General features: G+C 47.6%; 4 protein-coding genes across 4 annotated transcripts in view; all 4 read left to right on the top strand.

The window, feature by feature from the left end:
- The window catches only part of lmo2 (LIM domain only 2 (rhombotin-like 1)), a 196,466-nt gene that overhangs the window by 159,175 nt on the left and 18,577 nt on the right, over positions 1 to 18,714 (top strand). The gene's annotated exons all lie outside the window — the stretch shown is intronic.
- On the top strand, positions 488 to 2,506 carry LOC310857280 (CCR4-NOT transcription complex subunit 4-like; the record flags this gene model as incomplete). Its single annotated transcript, XM_083762892.1, has 1 exon — positions 488 to 2,506. The coding sequence occupies one exon, from the start codon at positions 488 to 490 to the stop codon at positions 2,504 to 2,506; it is 2,019 nt and encodes a 672-aa protein (XP_083619018.1).
- On the top strand, positions 4,641 to 5,168 carry LOC310857279 (NADH dehydrogenase [ubiquinone] 1 alpha subcomplex assembly factor 4-like; the record flags this gene model as incomplete). Its single annotated transcript, XM_083762891.1, has 1 exon — positions 4,641 to 5,168. One exon carries the CDS (start codon positions 4,641 to 4,643, stop codon positions 5,166 to 5,168), a length of 528 nt encoding a protein of 175 aa, XP_083619017.1.
- Positions 7,524 to 9,344, top strand: LOC310857278 (cytidine and dCMP deaminase domain-containing protein 1-like; the record flags this gene model as incomplete). Its single annotated transcript, XM_083762890.1, has 1 exon — positions 7,524 to 9,344. One exon carries the CDS (start codon positions 7,524 to 7,526, stop codon positions 9,342 to 9,344), a length of 1,821 nt encoding a protein of 606 aa, XP_083619016.1.

The following is an 18,714-nucleotide window of genomic DNA, read 5'->3' as shown; positions in this document are numbered from 1 at the left end:
GTACCCCTTACCAATACTTGGAGGCCAGTATTAGCATTTTGGGTCTTCATATCATGGGTACAATTACAGACGTGGTACAGAGATCTCCATATATGGATATAACAGACGAGACAGACAGATGGGAATGCGCTGCGTGTATAGTACGGGGTACAACTGACCCGTCGTGTCCATCCATCTGTGTCCTCTCACGTCATAAGTCTCTGCATGCGTCTTTCTGTGTCCCTTTCATGCCAAGATCACAACCGTTGACCCGACCGTCAATACTCACATAGATGAGAGTTCAGAACTCGCCATTCATTACTGCGTGTGAGTGTGATGTCAGACCAGAGCTCGGTATAAGCTATATAAGGCATTGTAGAGTTTAGACCACCATTAGAGCATTCAGTTCATTTAGAAAGTTTCAGACATAAGAGACTGCAGGCCATCCTCATCACTCTGCCAAAGCTGACAAAATTCCCTGCACTCATCAAACACCAAACCCCAGATTATGACCCAAAGCCTCAAGGTCGTGGAGGGTCCCACGGAGTGCCCACTGTGTACGGAACCCTTGGAAATCGACGACGCTAACTTCTTCCCCTGTACCTGCGGCTACCAGATCTGCCGCTTCTGCTGGCACAACATCCGCACGGATGAGAACGGTCTCTGCCCCGACTGTGGAAAACCCTACACGGAGGACCCTGCGGTGTACAAGCCTCTGTCAAAGGAGGAGCTGCAGAGGATAAAGAACGAGAAGAAACAGAAACACAACGAAAAGAAGCAGAAGATCACAGATAACCGCAAGCATCTGAGCAACATGCGCGTCATTCAGAAGAACTTGGTGTTTGTATTGGGTCTGTCGCGAAGGCTGGCCGACCCAAAGGTATTAAAGAGGCCAGATTTATTTGGGAAGTTTGGGAGAATCACCACTTTGAAAGTGATGACCAACAACATGTCATATGCCGGCACACAGGGGCCTATTGCCAGTGCATATGTAACATACAGTCGCTCTGAAGACGCCCTCAGAGCTATACAGTGTGTCAACAATGAAAAGGTAGATGGCAGAATACTTAGGGCTTCTTTGGGAACAACTAAATACTGCAGTTACTTTTTAAAGAGCATGCCTTGTCCCAAACCGGACTGCACATATCTACACGAGCTCGGAGACGAAGACGCTACCTTTACGAAAGAGGAGATACAGGCGGGTAAACACGAAGAATACAAGCAGAAGCTTTTAGAGGATCTCCTCAAAATCAACCCCACGTTTCTACAGATGGCCCCGGCCACAGCGTGGGACAAACCAAAGGGCAAATCTAACTCTTTACAAAGTTCCAAAAGCGCTAACAAAACCGCATGGTCGTTAACACCCGCGGGCACAACGGCAAATGATGGCCTGTCATTAGAACACAGCAAGAGTCCGCCATCAGATGGCAGTTCAGACTCCGAACACGCAACCCACGACAGGCCAGACTCTGATCTGTGCCTCACGTCACCCATCCCCCCCTTCTCATCAAGACACTGTGAGCCCACCAGCCCCAATGACAAGCTACCAGACATCATTGGTACAGGCAATGGTGAATTCTCACAACTGCTCCTGGGCTGTGACTCTCCATCTCCCCCTCCAGACCACACCAAATCCAGCTTGCCGGTGCATATCAGTACAGCTCGATCCCCCTGGGCGGCTGCCGAGTCCCGATCCCTGTTCTCGGAAAGCTTCGGGCACCCTAACCACGTTCCCAGTTTCCACAGCTCCCCACAGAACCACTCGGACTGGCCTACGGCTCCAGAAACACAGAGGCACTTCAACTCAAGCTCCATCCCAGTGCCACCCTCTACATGTCTCGCAGCACACTCCCACTTCGATGGGCTGGCTGCCAAGTCCCCGTTCCTGTTCTCTGGGGTGCCTGACATCTACAGGCACCACAACCCCATTCCCAGTGGCCTGGCTGGCTTCTCCAGCTCCCCACAGAGCAACTCGGCCTGGCATCCAACTCCCGAACCACCGAGGCCCTTCACATCAGGCTCCCTCCCGGTATCATCCTCTACCGACTGGGAGGCAGCGTTCGGCTTTAGTTCCTCTAAGCAGCAGCAACAGGGGCGCGATGAGCGTAGCTTTGAGGAACTGGCCAAACTAACCCAGAATAACCTCTCTGTGCAGGACAGCCTACCCCACAGCCTGCACCCTCTGACTTCACTACCCACTAAAGGCGGACTTGGACCCTGTGGTGGTCTCCTTCCCCGGAACTACTTCTCTCCACCCCTGCCTAACCTCTTCTACAGCTCATATGGGTTCCCCGGGTACCCCTCATCCTACCCTTCCTCTGCCAACTCCTCCTCCTCCGTCACACACCAGCCCTGGATGGGCATGGCCGCGCCGGCCTCTGCACACAGTAACCTTCAACAACAGTCAAGCCACACAGCGGAGCCCACAGTAATAGGCCCTTCACACAGCAGCTTCTTTGACTTTAGTTCACTGCCAGGCCAGAGCATCATCAAACCTCCTCCAGGTTTCCAGGCAACCCAACATTAACCCCTATACACATATTAAGAGAAACATTCAACCCAATTAGCAGAGATAGTGAAAACAAAACAAGATTCACTTTTTTATTTCTTCCTTATTATATTAGGATTATAATAGGATTATAGTTTAATTTTTTTCTACTTTTTGCCCATATGTGCGCCTGATTTGAGATGATTTGATTGGCTGAGCACGGGCGCTAGCCCCTCCTATGCCCAGCTTTGTGTTTGTGTGTACCAAATTTTAAATGATTTGATTGGCCGAGCATGGAATGTGATGTATGATGATGTATGAGAGGGCCCTTCACTTCACTTCACACAAGTGATTTTTTTTTTTTTACTGATAAGGCGCAGCTGTCACTGACACTTTCATTTGACATTTAATTTGACTGATCCACAGACAGCCACAGTCAGGCTAATGTGGATGTGAGTGAGAGAAGTCCATCTAATATAATCTAATCAACAATGGGCTTTTCCCAAAGAGAACCTGTGCAGGGACCTTACTTGTGGTTCTTGCGTGCGGTCTGTTCCTTACGTCGCAGGTGTTTCTAAAAGGCGCACATAAGCCGCCGCTCTCAAAGCAGCCTACGATGTAGTGTAAGCTGCACGCACGGAACTGGTCAGAGAGACCTAGCAATCGATGCCAAACTTAACAGTCGATTGTTCCACGCAACCTCCGTATAAGGCGCTTGCAAATTAAGTGTGGTTGTAAGTGAGATTGTACCGGCCCGTCAATAAAGTAATTATGACAATTAACTAGCTTTAAGCCTGTTGTAACCTCCAGCTGGAACGAGGTCAAAACATTGTCAAATTCCGTCTGTCGGTCGCTGATAGACCTGTCAGTCGCTCATTACTTGCGCAAAGCAGAGCGTGCAAGTAATGTTGTTTGTCCAGTGCTCCGATGAGTATGTCCGTGGCTGCGTATGACGTAATGATTAATTTGTGCTTGATATGGCATTGGTTTCAGATTATATACATATAAAGGCATCCACTCGACACTGAAACATCATTATTACGTCACCATCGAGGGCCAGTTATACCCTGGCATTGGTACATATCTTCATTACGTAATACGCAGCTACGGACATACGCATCAAACGACCCAAGTAACCACAGTATACTGCTAATGAACTTACAAATTACATATACATATATACATGGAGGCATTTCCTTTAATCCACCCAACACTTAAACATATCTTTATTACGTCACCATCGAGAGCCAATTATACCCTGGCATTGGTACATATCTTCATTGTGTCATAGGCTACGCAGTTACGGACATATGCATACAAATTACATATACACAACTTACATACATGTACAGTATATATGTAATCTGAAACCTACCTTTATTACGTCACGATATAAAGCCAGTTATAACCCCTTGTTATTATTATTATTATTATCCTATATTCAGCTATAGTGTTGATTTTTGTCCTAACAAACATTATATTCCATTGACTATGAATGGAGAATTTATGTCATAATATGTGTCTGAGCAAATCAATATGCTGTGGCATGATGATGTATGATGAGAGCGCTCCTCACTTCACAGGGGTGTGATTTTTAGTAGTAGTAGTAGTAGCACGCCCTGAGGGTGAGAAGCGACCTCGCGCTGAGGTCAGATCAACATATGGAATTAATTCTGTACTGGCCATATATGGAGCATGTCTTGAGTGGACAGGGTTTGATTAGCTCTAGCCTCGGAAGTCAGCTCGACATATGAAATTAATTCTGTATTGGCCATATATGGAGCGTGTCACAATGCATGACTGACGGTTTCATAGTAAACTGCAACCTACTGTATGGTCGCAATTAGTATTACTATTATAGGATCATTGTGTAAGCTCAAGTGAAGACGGAGTGACATCAGCAGGATGATGTGGCATCTCTCAAGGAGAGAATATAAGACCCGTTATCAGGTTTGGGAGTTTGACATCTTTAGCCTGGTCCTAAGAATAATAGCAGCACACCTTGAGTAGAGAACAGGGCAGTGTTGAGTGTGATTTGTCTTGAGGGAGGCATCAACATATGTTCAACAAGTACATTATACGTTTGTCGCCTACTTCATACAAAGTCTGGCACTGATTAGTGTGGCGTATATAATCTTTCTTGTTAATGCAGTTTTTGTGTACAATTTCAAATATGGTGTCACGGATCTTTAGGAATTTTAATCTAGAAAACCGGGTACACCGTGAAATATCCAAGCAGAGGCCAGAAGCAGCACCACATCACCAGGTTAACGTTCCACCTGAGGCCCAGATCAGTCCTGAAGTTACGGAGGTAACCGATGCAATCCACAAAAAGAATGCCCCTCTTTTGTCCCTCCTGAAGTCTGTGTACGTGGAGTCGAAAGATCCAGAAACAGAGTCGCTAAAGCATGTGGAGCAGAGAGAAGAGGAGCGCAGAGCGCTGAAGTACAGATTACCCGGGGACCCTTATGGCCTCGTTGACATTACAGACGTTCCTAAAGGCAAGCTGTCCATCGTGGAGGCTCTCAGGGCCCTTGCAAGTCACAAGCGGGATCCACAAACATGGACCCCGGAGAAGATCGCACAGGAGTATTCCCTTAACATGAAGGACACGAAAGCCCATCTGAAGTTCTTTATCCCCTTTGAAGTCAAAATCATCCCACCAAAGGTGGGAAATGTGAAGCAGTTAAAGGGTTCTTAAGCCATTGCACACTTTGTCTTACGGTGGCGTTTCGCGCCAACAATAGCCAATCTGCATAGTCACAATGTGTCGTGTGTTTGGCTAGTTCCAGTGCATGACTGGAAATAGCCAATTGATTAGGGCTCGTACTTGCTCTGCTTATTCTGATTTCACAGGTATAAGTAAACCAGTATTCACTAAGTTGTGTACTGTTGTCTGCAAAAACTGTAACAATGTGTTAGTATACAGTAGGTGGTCAGCTGCAAAACAATGTTATTATGTAATATCAAATGGTATCCAAATACCATAGATATTTGGGAGTAATCTTACTCTACTAATACTTCTAGACATTCGGTCCTCAGAATGTGAGAACAGAAGGCGATAGGAGAAGAGGAAGACCAAAGAGGAGCTTTAAGGATGCTGTGAGAGATTCATTGATTGATTGATTGATTGATTGATTGATTGATTGATTGAATATTTTATTAGACAAAAGAAAAAATGCAAACAGCACAAAGGCATTTTGGTCCAAAGGGATTTCCAAAGAAAGATCTTGCAGTCTTGTTATTATTATTATTATGGGATATATGACATATCCGATTGGCTCATTCAGGTCTACTGGTCTTGTATGACAATCCCTATATTTGGTCTGGGCTGACATCAGATCCATGTGGTAAAGCCCATACGGATAGATACGATTGGCCAGTAGTCATCGTGACAAAGCACAGTCGGATATAGTATATTATATAACAGGTTAAGCTTGCACACATTTTATGCAACCCGGTTCAGTTCTCATCGGACACCGCACTGCAGCGGGTTCTAACCTAGACAATAAAGCTTGAGTAGTATTTTATTAAGTGTGATAGTGTTAAAAGTGTAATAGTGCAATAGTGTAATAGTGTAATGCGCAAAAAAGCATGGAATACGGATGTGTATACTACAGGAAACTCCCGTTAAACTTTCCAACAAACTCCCGTAAACTCCAGAAATGTACCATCTACGGTATCATATTACCGTACTGTATATTAACTGTATTATGCCCGCTAAACCTGAGGTTTACGGGCAAAATACAGTGCCCATTATTGCCCGTTAACTCCTCTTTTCACGCAGTAAGTGTAATAGTGTTTGTCATGGTTAAAAAGGGATAAACATTGTTTAATGATAAATGCATTTATATAAGCAGGGACCCAGGGACACATCAGGGTCCCCTGGGTGCCGCTGGCACACATCAGGGTCCCCATGGTGCCACAGGCACACAGTTGCTCCGATCCTCACCAAACTTGTCTCAAAGTGGTTAATTGCCGGACTGGTCCCACCTGGGTCCAGCCCTGTATAATGAGTTTGTTGTTGTCGATGTGCGTGGTGAGTTGAAGTGGATGTGCGTGGTGAGTTGAAGTGGATGTGCGTGGTGAGTTGAAGTGGATGTGCGTGGTGAGTTGAAGTGGATGTGTGTGGTGAGTTGAAGTGGATGTGCGTGGTGAGTTGAAGTGGATGTGCGTGGTGAGTTGAAGTGGATGTGCGTGGTGAGTTGAAGTGGATGTGCGTGGTGAGTTGAAGTGGATGTGCGTGGTGAGTTGAAGTGGATGTGCGTGGTGAGTTGAAGTGGATGTGCGTGGTGAGTTGAAGTGGATGTGTGTGGTGAGTTGAAGTGGATGTGTGTGGTGAGTTGAAGTGGATGTGTGTGGTGAGTTGAAGTGGATGTGTGTGGTGAGTTGAAGTGGATATGCGTGGTGAGTTGAAGTGGATGTGCGTGGTGAGTTGAAGTGGATGTGCGTGGTGAGTTGAAGTGGATGTGCGTGGTGAGTTGAAGTGGATGTGCGTGGTGAGTTGAAGTGGATGTGCGTGGTGAGTTGAAGTGGATGTGCGTGGTGAGTTGAAGTGGATGTGCGTGGTGAGTTGAAGTGGATGTGCGTGGTGAGTTGAAGTGGATGTGTGTGGTGAGTTGAATTTGGTCAGTGCCATATATGCGCAATTGCGCATGACACAGGCGTATAGCAGTTGGATTTGCTGTTCTGGACAATCGCAACTCCAGTCCCAATACAGATACTACACACACACAATACTATATATGGGTGTCGGATATCGGTCGGACTGGTAGTTCTGGACAAGCGCCTGTCCAATCGGCTCCATGTCGGGCGTACTGAGTTTGAAGTCGGTCGGATGGTTGTCAGTCACGGTCGGGTAGACGTGCAGCGATTTCACGAATAATGGTTGAAGTGAACTGTTGCTATATTATAAATTCAGTATAATAATGATAATAGACTAAACTGAAATAAGATTTACATATACACATACATTAATTATCTCTATATGCACGCACGCACGCACGCACGCACGCACGCACGCACGCACGTATACAGTACGTATCTGCTTTAGGCAATGGTTTGTGTTGTGTGTGACGTCATACCAGAGCTGGGTCTGCGTATTAAGGTGCTGTTGGGCTCAAATGCCTCCAGAGAGCAGTGGAAAGGGATCGGACCAGAGACACGACCCGAGCACCGGATGGCCACCGAAGGAAGCGACCACATGAACCAGGATTCACTCCTTCACGACGGCCAGGAGACATGTCAGCGCAGACGGGACGATCGCAAAGCACAGGATGCCAACACACAGACGGACACCCGACCACAGGGCTACATCCCCAGGCTGTCCAAGGTGAACATGTTCACCCTGTTGAGCCTGTGGATGGAGTCCTTTCCCAAGGACGAGTCAGAGGCGGACGGAGGCGACGGCAACGAGGCCGTCCGGCGGACAGGCGTGGTGGTGGTGAAGGACGGCAGAGTGGTGGGGCTCCACTGCTCGGGTCCGGAGCTCCACGCGGGCCAGGTGGCCATCGTCAGCCACGGCGGGGGCAGACTGTCCGAATGCCAGCTCTACTTCTCCAGGAGGCCCTGCGCCACCTGCCTCAAGCTGATCATCAACGCCGGGGTCAGCCAGATCACCTTTTGGCCCGGAGACCCCGAGGTCAGCCTGCTGAGGTCCGTCATCTCCACCACGGACCGTTCTCAGCACTGCACGTCCCACGATGCACCCGGCGGCGGCGGCGGTGACCGCGTCGTTACGCAGGAGGCCGCGCTGGACGCCGTGGCGACGGAGAGGCTGAAGTCCATCAGCCGGCCCAACATCTGCTTCCTGCTGGAGCCGCTGGCGCCGGGCCTCACGCAGTTCATAGACGACACCTCCAGGGGGAGCGACTTCATGGAGCGCGTGAGTCGGGACGACCCGGGAGTGGAGGCCCGGGAGCTCTTCTCCGGCCAGCGGAGGAAACACCTGGAGGGCCTTTCCCGGGACTTCCTGGTCGGCACGGAGCAGCAGCACCGCGGCGTCCTCACCCACATGGGCCTGGAGAACTTCTGCCTGGAGCCCTGGTTCAGCAGCCTGAGGCAGAACATGAGGGAGCTCCTGGGAGTGCTGGCGTCGGTGGCCGCCGGAGTCCCGCTGCTCCAGCACGGCTTTTACAGCAGCGAGGAGCAGCAGCAGCCTTCTGCCGCGGCGGAGCCGCCGCCGCCGCCGCCGCCGCCCCAGTCCTCGCCGGTGGCGTCGTGCAGTACGTCTCCTCACCAGGAGGGAGTCTCCCAGGAGGTGGCCCGCCACTGCATCGTCCAGGCGAGGCTGCTCTCCTACCAGACGGAGGACCCCAAGGCGGGCGTCGGCGCCGTCATCTGGGCCAAGGGACGAGGGACGGGCTGCGGCGGCGGCACAGGACCGCTGTACCTGCTGGGCTGCGGCTACAACGCCTACCCGGTGGGCTCGCCGTACGCAGAGTACCGCCAGCTGGACATCAAGCAGCAGCAGCAGGAACGACAGAGACACAAGTACAGATACAGCATCCACGCGGAGCAGAACGCCCTCACCTTCAGGACCGGGGAGGTCAGAGCGTGGGAGTCCACCATGATGTTCGTCACCAAGTGCCCGTGTGACGAGTGCGTTCCCCTGATCAGGGCCGCGGGCATCACTCACATCTACACCACCGACCAGGACAGCGGCAAGGACAAGGGAGACATCTCCTACCTGAGGTTCGGCAGCCTCAAGGGCGTGAGGAAGTTCGTGTGGCAGAAGAAGAAGAAGGGTTCTTCGTCTTCGCCCGAGCTCGCCGACGGACTGGTGTGGAAGCACGGCGAGCAGGCTGGAGACGAGAAGCTGTGCAACAAGAAACGCTGCCAGGACACAACCCAGGACACGCCCCCCGTTTGCAACTAAAAGAGAAAATAATCACAATTCATTGGCAGACCTCCGATAATTTACAGGGTCAATTCACCCCTTTTTCAAACACTTTCCTGCAGGGTTTTTAGATATTTCAAATGTCTGATGCGTCAGACATTGGTCTCACTTCCTTCCTGGACTACATGTTGTCACACCTCCACACAACCTCCCCCTCTCCACAAGGAAGGGCAGCGCACTAAAGCATTATGGCCATTGTAGTCCAGTGAAACTCTAGTCGAACACACAGACTTCATTCTTTTTCTGGCCATAGAGGCCATTAAAATTGTTTTACTGTTCTCGACTGCAAATATTATTAACATTGAGAGACTGCAGTTTCTTCCAGCAGTGAAATGTCCCTTTAACACTAAATACCAAGTCAGTAAAAGATAAAATTAAATAAAATTAAATAATAATAATAATCTATGTGATTCCTCCTTCCCTCATGCAGGCTTAAACGGCTTTGAAGTCTGTGTACAAATAGGTTAAAACTAAGTAAGATATTTAAGTGTAATTCTTGGCCTTAACTTTTGGTTAAGCTCAAAGCTGGAGAAATGGAAGCTATTCTGCACCCCTCACTTCACACGGGTGTGGTTTTTAAATCAAATGTCTGCTAAATCTTGTCCCCAAACGTCTCAATATTTTCCATTGACAATGAACGGAGAAATTAGGTCAGAATTCCGCTAAATATGACATCAAAACTTAAAACGCCATTGACATTGAAGGGAAATTTTGCGTCATATGTAAACGAGCAAATCAGCTAACCAATCACAGGCAACAGGCATTCTGCTTGGCCAGTATGAGATGATGCATGATGATGTATTATGATAATAAGAGCTGATAATTCTGCTAAATATGACTGACATCAATTAAACATCAAAACATTAAACGCCATTGGCATTGAAGGGGAAAACTTACATCATGTAAACGAGCAAATCGGCTAACCAATCACGCTCTTGGCCAATAAGGGACCACCTTATGTATCAATGTCAAATGTCAGCTAACATAAATTGAAAGGGCGCCGCTCATTTCACATGGTTGTGATTTTTTAATTCAAAGTATCCTAATCATTTTTTGAGGGGCGCTATAGCCCCTCCTATATCCAGGTTTGTCCTACACAAACATTACATTTCCATTGACAATGAATGTCACTGAGCAAATACAGTGTCTATTTTACATCATTATGATGTACGATGATAAGCGCGTGAGTCGGGACGACCCGGGAGTGGAGGCCCGGGAGCTCTTCTCCGGCCAGCGGAGGAAACACCTGGAGGGCCTTTCCCGGGACTTCCTGGTCGGCACGGAGCAGCAGCACCGCGGCGTCCTCACCCACATGGGCCTGGAGAACTTCTGCCTGGAGCCCTGGTTCAGCAGCCTGAGGCAGAACATGAGGGAGCTCCTGGGAGTGCTGGCGTCGGTGGCCGCCGGAGTCCCGCTGCTCCAGCACGGCTTTTACAGCAGCGAGGAGCAGCAGCAGCCTTCTGCCGCGGCGGAGCCGCCGCCGCCGCCGCCGCCGCCCCAGTCCTCGCCGGTGGCGTCGTGCAGTACGTCTCCTCACCAGGAGGGAGTCTCCCAGGAGGTGGCCCGCCACTGCATCGTCCAGGCGAGGCTGCTCTCCTACCAGACGGAGGACCCCAAGGCGGGCGTCGGCGCCGTCATCTGGGCCAAGGGACGAGGGACGGGCTGCGGCGGCGGCACAGGACCGCTGTACCTGCTGGGCTGCGGCTACAACGCCTACCCGGTGGGCTCGCCGTACGCAGTGTACCGCCAGCTGGACATCAAGCAGCAGCAGCAGGAACGACAGAGACACAAGTACAGATACAGCATCCACGCGGAGCAGAACGCCCTCACCTTCAGGACCGGGGAGGTCAGAGCGTGGGAGTCCACCATGATGTTCGTCACCAAGTGCCCGTGTGACGAGTGCGTTCCCCTGATCAGGGCCGCGGGCATCACTCACATCTACACCACCGACCAGGACAGCGGCAAGGACAAGGGAGACATCTCCTACCTGAGGTTCGGCAGCCTCAAGGGCGTGAGGAAGTTCGTGTGGCAGAAGAAGAAGAAGGGTTCTTCGTCTTCGCCCGAGCTCGCCGACGGACTGGTGTGGAAGCACGGCGAGCAGGCTGGAGACGAGAAGCTGTGCAACAAGAAACGCTGCCAGGACACAACCCAGGACACGCCCCCCGTTTGCAACTAAAAGAGAAAATAATCACAATTCATTGGCAGACCTCCGATAATTTACAGGGTCAATTCACCCCTTTTTCAAACACTTTCCTGCAGGGTTTTTAGATATTTCAAATGTCTGATGCGTCAGACATTGGTCTCACTTCCTTCCTGGACTACATGTTGTCACACCTCCACACAACCTCCCCCTCTCCACAAGGAAGGGCAGCGCACTAAAGCATTATGGCCATTGTAGTCCAGTGAAACTCTAGTCGAACACACAGACTTCATTCTTTTTCTGGCCATAGAGGCCATTAAAATTGTTTTACTGTTCTCGACTGCAAATATTATTAACATTGAGAGACTGCAGTTTCTTCCAGCAGTGAAATGTCCCTTTAACACTAAATACCAAGTCAGTAAAAGATAAAATTAAATAAAATTAAATAATAATAATAATCTATGTGATTCCTCCTTCCCTCATGCAGGCTTAAACGGCTTTGAAGTCTGTGTACAAATAGGTTAAAACTAAGTAAGATATTTAAGTGTAATTCTTGGCCTTAACTTTTGGTTAAGCTCAAAGCTGGAGAAATGGAAGCTATTCTGCACCCCTCACTTCACACGGGTGTGGTTTTTAAATCAAATGTCTGCTAAATCTTGTCCCCAAACGTCTCAATATTTTCCATTGACAATGAACGGAGAAATTAGGTCAGAATTCCGCTAAATATGACATCAAAACTTAAAACGCCATTGACATTGAAGGGAAATTTTGCGTCATATGTAAACGAGCAAATCAGCTAACCAATCACAGGCAACAGGCATTCTGCTTGGCCAGTATGAGATGATGCATGATGATGTATTATGATAATAAGAGCTGATAATTCTGCTAAATATGACTGACATCAATTAAACATCAAAACATTAAACGCCATTGGCATTGAAGGGGAAAACTTACATCATGTAAACGAGCAAATCGGCTAACCAATCACGCTCTTGGCCAATAAGGGACCACCTTATGTATCAATGTCAAATGTCAGCTAACATAAATTGAAAGGGCGCCGCTCATTTCACATGGTTGTGATTTTTTAATTCAAAGTATCCTAATCATTTTTTGAGGGGCGCTATAGCCCCTCCTATATCCAGGTTTGTCCTACACAAACATTACATTTCCATTGACAATGAATGTCACTGAGCAAATACAGTGTCTATTTTACATCATTATGATGTACGATGATAAGCGCGTGAGTCGGGACGACCCGGGAGTGGAGGCCCGGGAGCTCTTCTCCGGCCAGCGGAGGAAACACCTGGAGGGCCTTTCCCGGGACTTCCTGGTCGGCACGGAGCAGCAGCACCGCGGCGTCCTCACCCACATGGGCCTGGAGAACTTCTGCCTGGAGCCCTGGTTCAGCAGCCTGAGGCAGAACATGAGGGAGCTCCTGGGAGTGCTGGCGTCGGTGGCCGCCGGAGTCCCGCTGCTCCAGCACGGCTTTTACAGCAGCGAGGAGCAGCAGCAGCCTTCTGCCGCGGCGGAGCCGCCGCCGCCGCCGCCGCCGCCCCAGTCCTCGCCGGTGGCGTCGTGCAGTACGTCTCCTCACCAGGAGGGAGTCTCCCAGGAGGTGGCCCGCCACTGCATCGTCCAGGCGAGGCTGCTCTCCTACCAGACGGAGGACCCCAAGGCGGGCGTCGGCGCCGTCATCTGGGCCAAGGGACGAGGGACGGGCTGCGGCGGCGGCACAGGACCGCTGTACCTGCTGGGCTGCGGCTACAACGCCTACCCGGTGGGCTCGCCGTACGCAGTGTACCGCCAGCTGGACATCAAGCAGCAGCAGCAGGAACGACAGAGACACAAGTACAGATACAGCATCCACGCGGAGCAGAACGCCCTCACCTTCAGGACCGGGGAGGTCAGAGCGTGGGAGTCCACCATGATGTTCGTCACCAAGTGCCCGTGTGACGAGTGCGTTCCCCTGATCAGGGCCGCGGGCATCACTCACATCTACACCACCGACCAGGACAGCGGCAAGGACAAGGGAGACATCTCCTACCTGAGGTTCGGCAGCCTCAAGGGCGTGAGGAAGTTCGTGTGGCAGAAGAAGAAGAAGGGTTCTTCGTCTTCGCCCGAGCTCGCCGACGGACTGGTGTGGAAGCACGGCGAGCAGGCTGGAGACGAGAAGCTGTGCAACAAGAAACGCTGCCAGGACACAACCCAGGACACGCCCCCCGTTTGCAACTAAAAGAGAAAATAATCACAATTCATTGGCAGACCTCCGATAATTTACAGGGTCAATTCACCCCTTTTTCAAACACTTTCCTGCAGGGTTTTTAGATATTTCAAATGTCTGATGCGTCAGACATTGGTCTCACTTCCTTCCTGGACTACATGTTGTCACACCTCCACACAACCTCCCCCTCTCCACAAGGAAGGGCAGCGCACTAAAGCATTATGGCCATTGTAGTCCAGTGAAACTCTAGTCGAACACACAGACTTCATTCTTTTTCTGGCCATAGAGGCCATTAAAATTGTTTTACTGTTCTCGACTGCAAATATTATTAACATTGAGAGACTGCAGTTTCTTCCAGCAGTGAAATGTCCCTTTAACACTAAATACCAAGTCAGTAAAAGATAAAATTAAATAAAATTAAATAATAATAATAATCTATGTGATTCCTCCTTCCCTCATGCAGGCTTAAACGGCTTTGAAGTCTGTGTACAAATAGGTTAAAACTAAGTAAGATATTTAAGTGTAATTCTTGGCCTTAACTTTTGGTTAAGCTCAAAGCTGGAGAAATGGAAGCTATTCTGCACCCCTCACTTCACACGGGTGTGGTTTTTAAATCAAATGTCTGCTAAATCTTGTCCCCAAACGTCTCAATATTTTCCATTGACAATGAACGGAGAAATTAGGTCAGAATTCCGCTAAATATGACATCAAAACTTAAAACGCCATTGACATTGAAGGGAAATTTTGCGTCATATGTAAACGAGCAAATCAGCTAACCAATCACAGGCAACAGGCATTCTGCTTGGCCAGTATGAGATGATGCATGATGATGTATTATGATAATAAGAGCTGATAATTCTGCTAAATATGACTGACATCAATTAAACATCAAAACATTAAACGCCATTGGCATTGAAGGGGAAAACTTACATCATGTAAACGAGCAAATCGGCTAACCAATCACGCTCTTGGCCAATAAGGGACCACCTTATGTATCAATGTCAAATGTCAGCTAACATAAATTGAAAGGGCGCCGCTCATTTCACATGGTTGTGATTTTTTAATTCAAAGTATCCTAATCATTTTTTGAGGGGCGCTATAGCCCCTCCTATATCCAGGTTTGTCCTACACAAACATTACATTTCCATTGACAATGAATGTCACTGAGCAAATACAGTGTCTATTTTACATCATTATGATGTACGATGATAAGAGTGCCCCTCACTTCACACAGGTGTGATTATTTTTTTGGTAACACTTTATAATAACGACCTGTTATAAAGCATTTATAAACATTTATAAGCAGTTTGTAGATGAGTAATAATCATGAACAATCATTGTTGACATCCGTAAATGTTTACCTAAACATTTATAACTCTGTTTAAACATCATTTATACGTTATTACTAGTAAGGTATTAGTAAGTAGTAAACCATTCACATAGTTATAAATGTTTAGGTAAACATTTACGGATGTCAACAAACAGTCTGTTCATGATTATTACTCATCTACAAACTGCTTATGAATGTTTATAAATAAAAGGTCGTTATTGTAAAGTGTTACAAATTTTTTTTACCCCTGCCTGGCTTCCCTCCCGCGCCTGAACACATGAAAGTTAAAGATATTCAAAGAATATTTAAATGACTGTGCCATGTAACGTGCATGTGCCATGTAGCTATAATTGGCCCTGAAAAGTTGAGCCAGAGACGCAGCAAAAGCTAAATTCTGTTCGAATCAACCAGAACCTGACCTGGATAACCTTGAACCCGATATAGCCCGATAGCCTGAACCCGATTATAATAGCACATTAGCCTGACTCATCAAATCCTACATTGTATGTTGTATAGGGTTGTCAAGAACAGGAGTAATTACTTGCGCAAGCAGAGCGCGCAAGTACTAGTTTCGCCAAGGGCCCGTATGCACCGTCCCAGCACTTTTCATGCGTATGCACCGTCCCAGCAAATGACGTAATAACTACTTGCGCCCGATATGGCAGTGGTGCCAGATTACATACATGTTTACATAGGAGCATTACTTTTAATCCTCCCAACACTAAAACATATCGTCATTACGTCACCATCGAAAACCATTGGTTTTATCAGGCACAACTAGTCATTACGTCATTTGCTGGGACGGTGCATACGCATCGAAAATGCTGGGACGGTGCATACGGCGCAAAGTAACCACAGTATACCGCTAATCAATTTACAAATTACATATACATATACATAGAGGCAGTTGCTTTAATCCACCCGGCACTGGTATAACTAGCTCTCAATGATGACGTAATAAAGATATGTTTTAGTGTTGGGAGGATTAAAGGTAATGCTCCTATGTACAGTATACATGTATGTAATCTGGCACCATGTGCCGTATCAAGCACAAGTAGTCATTACGTGATTTGCTGGGACGGTGCATACGCATCGAATATGCTGAGACGGTGCATACGCATGATAAGTGTCGCAAAGTAATTTTTTACATGCATAAAGTAGGTAGGTAGCAAATAGTTAAACCTAATAATTCAACATTTCTGTCAGTTTCTCTGTTCCTTCACAGAGAAACTGAGATTTGACAGTTTGTAGCGGTCGAAAGTACTTGCAAAGTTGCACGTGCACGTGCTCTGCTTGTGCACTGGCCTACTATTGTGCAACAAGCAAGTACTGTATGCACTCGACAGAGTGCAGTTCTACCTATAATATTTCCAACTATATAAATATAAATGAATACATAAAATAAGTAATCAAATTAGTATTGGTACAATTTCAATGTAACGTTAACCATAACATTATGGCACTATGGCAACTTTCCTCTTCTACCCCCTATTTAAACCTCATGGTTTCCTGCTTAAGCGCCGATTATTTTTTTACCATTGACTGCTTGCTCAGGGGATTAATTGAATATTGACCATCAGGTAATATTTTGTGTCGGATACTGTGTCTAGGTGAGACATGACCTTTGATCTAACATATTTGGTAAATGGTGCATTTATATAGTGGCGCTTTACATATAGATTGGTCATTACATTCACCCATTCACACACACATTCATACACCGATGGCAGCGGAAACCATGCAACCAGCACATCAGAAGCAATTAGGGGTTGTGTCTTGCTCAAGGACACTTCGACACTAACTCTGGGGGAGCCCGGGTTCGAACTGGAAACCTTGTGGTTACCATCCGGCCAGGTGGCCACTACCCCTGATCCACCTCCGCAGAGCAGGGAGACATAACACCAATTGTATAAACATACACCGCCATACAGATTTGACAAACTTATGTAATGTATTTTTTTTTTAAGATATTTTTTTGCGGCTTACGCCTTTATTGATTTTTTAAGGGATAGAAAGTAGGCTGACAGGAAACGGGAGAGAGATGGGGGGATGACATGCAGTAAAGGCCGTGTCGGGTCCGGGAGTCGAACCCGCGGCACACCGCGACTGGATCATCAGTCCGGTGCCCAGACCGTTACACTACGGCCTGGGCCTTATGTAATGTATTAAAAAAATCACACCCGTGTGAACTGAGTGTTGCAACTCCGTGTGGGGGTCCCCGGTGGGTCCCCGGTGGGTCCCCACCTCTCGGAACTTCCAGACCCACAGGAACGTGCCCAGGGTGCCCCCCCGGTTCCGGCGGGCTGCCCCGCGTCCGAAACGGTTGAGAAATGACAGTTACTGTGTGGGGGAATTTAGCATTTAGCAGACACCCCTCCTCCCCCCCCTTTAGCAAAACACCTTGAAAAAATACATTCAATTTGAAAGCTATCACAAGTTAAAAACGTAGACACTAGAAAGTATTTCCTTACTGTGTTGGGAGACAAATAGATGTTAATATTTCAAGTTATATTATGCAATGAACAACTTAAAACTATAGTTCTTATTAATATACGTCTGTCTGGATTTTATTTTTTTAATGTGGGCCACTATAGCCCTCATATCTGCCATATACAGTATAGATCATTATAGAGCATTTTGTATTGATTAGTATTCTTTGTTGTTAACCCCAAAGAGGCTTTGTGTGACACTAACTCATTTAAACCTGAGACCAGATTCTGCAAAATAATTATGTCTTCTAAATCATGACAGTTTTCTGCAAAACCCCCACGTTTCTATGTCGGTCGTTCTCAAACATTTTCATGTCAAGGACCCCCAAGAATATATGTAATTGGCCGCCGACACCGAAAATGGGGACCCCCCCCCCATGAAGCAAAGATTTGAGTTAAAAAACGTTCGCTGTGAAAGAATATAATTCAAAGATTTGCGCCACATTTTCACTGGGTTTTTCAAAAATAGCAGATCTACAAGCTCGTAGCGCGGCACTATATGAGCTTGTAGATCTGCTATTTTTCAATTTTCAGTTTCAGTTTATTTTTATTTATAGTGCAACATCACACCAAGGGGTCTCTGTGCACTTCACAACAATACACAGCAAAAGGCAGAAAATACAATAGCACAATACAATAGCACAATAACACAATAACGAGCATAATACGACGTACAGCTAAAGTATAACATAATGCTTGGGCTTCCCGTACAGAATGGACTAAGGTCGTTTGAGGGACCCGGTCCATGTTAACCCATTCTGAACGGGCACCCATTTTGGTGTTGGCATCATGTTATGCTTTAGCTATTTAAAAATAGCAGATCTACAAGCTCATATCGCGCCACCGAGTGGCGCGATACGAGCTTGTAGGTCTGCTATTTTTGAAAAATCGAAGAACGACTGATTTTTTTTAAATCTGATCTCAGGTCAGAATGGGTTCATCAGACCAGTGTGTGTCCGGCGGAAACCTCGTATGAATCTGATCTCAGGTCAGAATGGGTTAAATGTGGACAAACCCTCAGCGCTCTATGCGCTTCCAAGGGAACAATGCGTGGAAGCTTTCCATGTATTGTTGCTGGCTCAGGGGATTTGACACAATGGAGCCTCTGCCCGGGAGGTCGTATAAAACACAAGGCATGAGGAAGGTAGGAAGGCAGTTCACCATCAGCA

This window comes from Protomyctophum parallelum (genome assembly GCF_964188405.1).
Source record: "Protomyctophum parallelum genome assembly, chromosome: 4".
Lineage (NCBI taxonomy): Eukaryota > Metazoa > Chordata > Actinopteri > Myctophiformes > Myctophidae > Protomyctophum > Protomyctophum parallelum.
The sequence above is the reverse complement of the archived record's forward strand: the minus strand, read 5'-3'. Positions and strand labels throughout refer to the sequence as shown.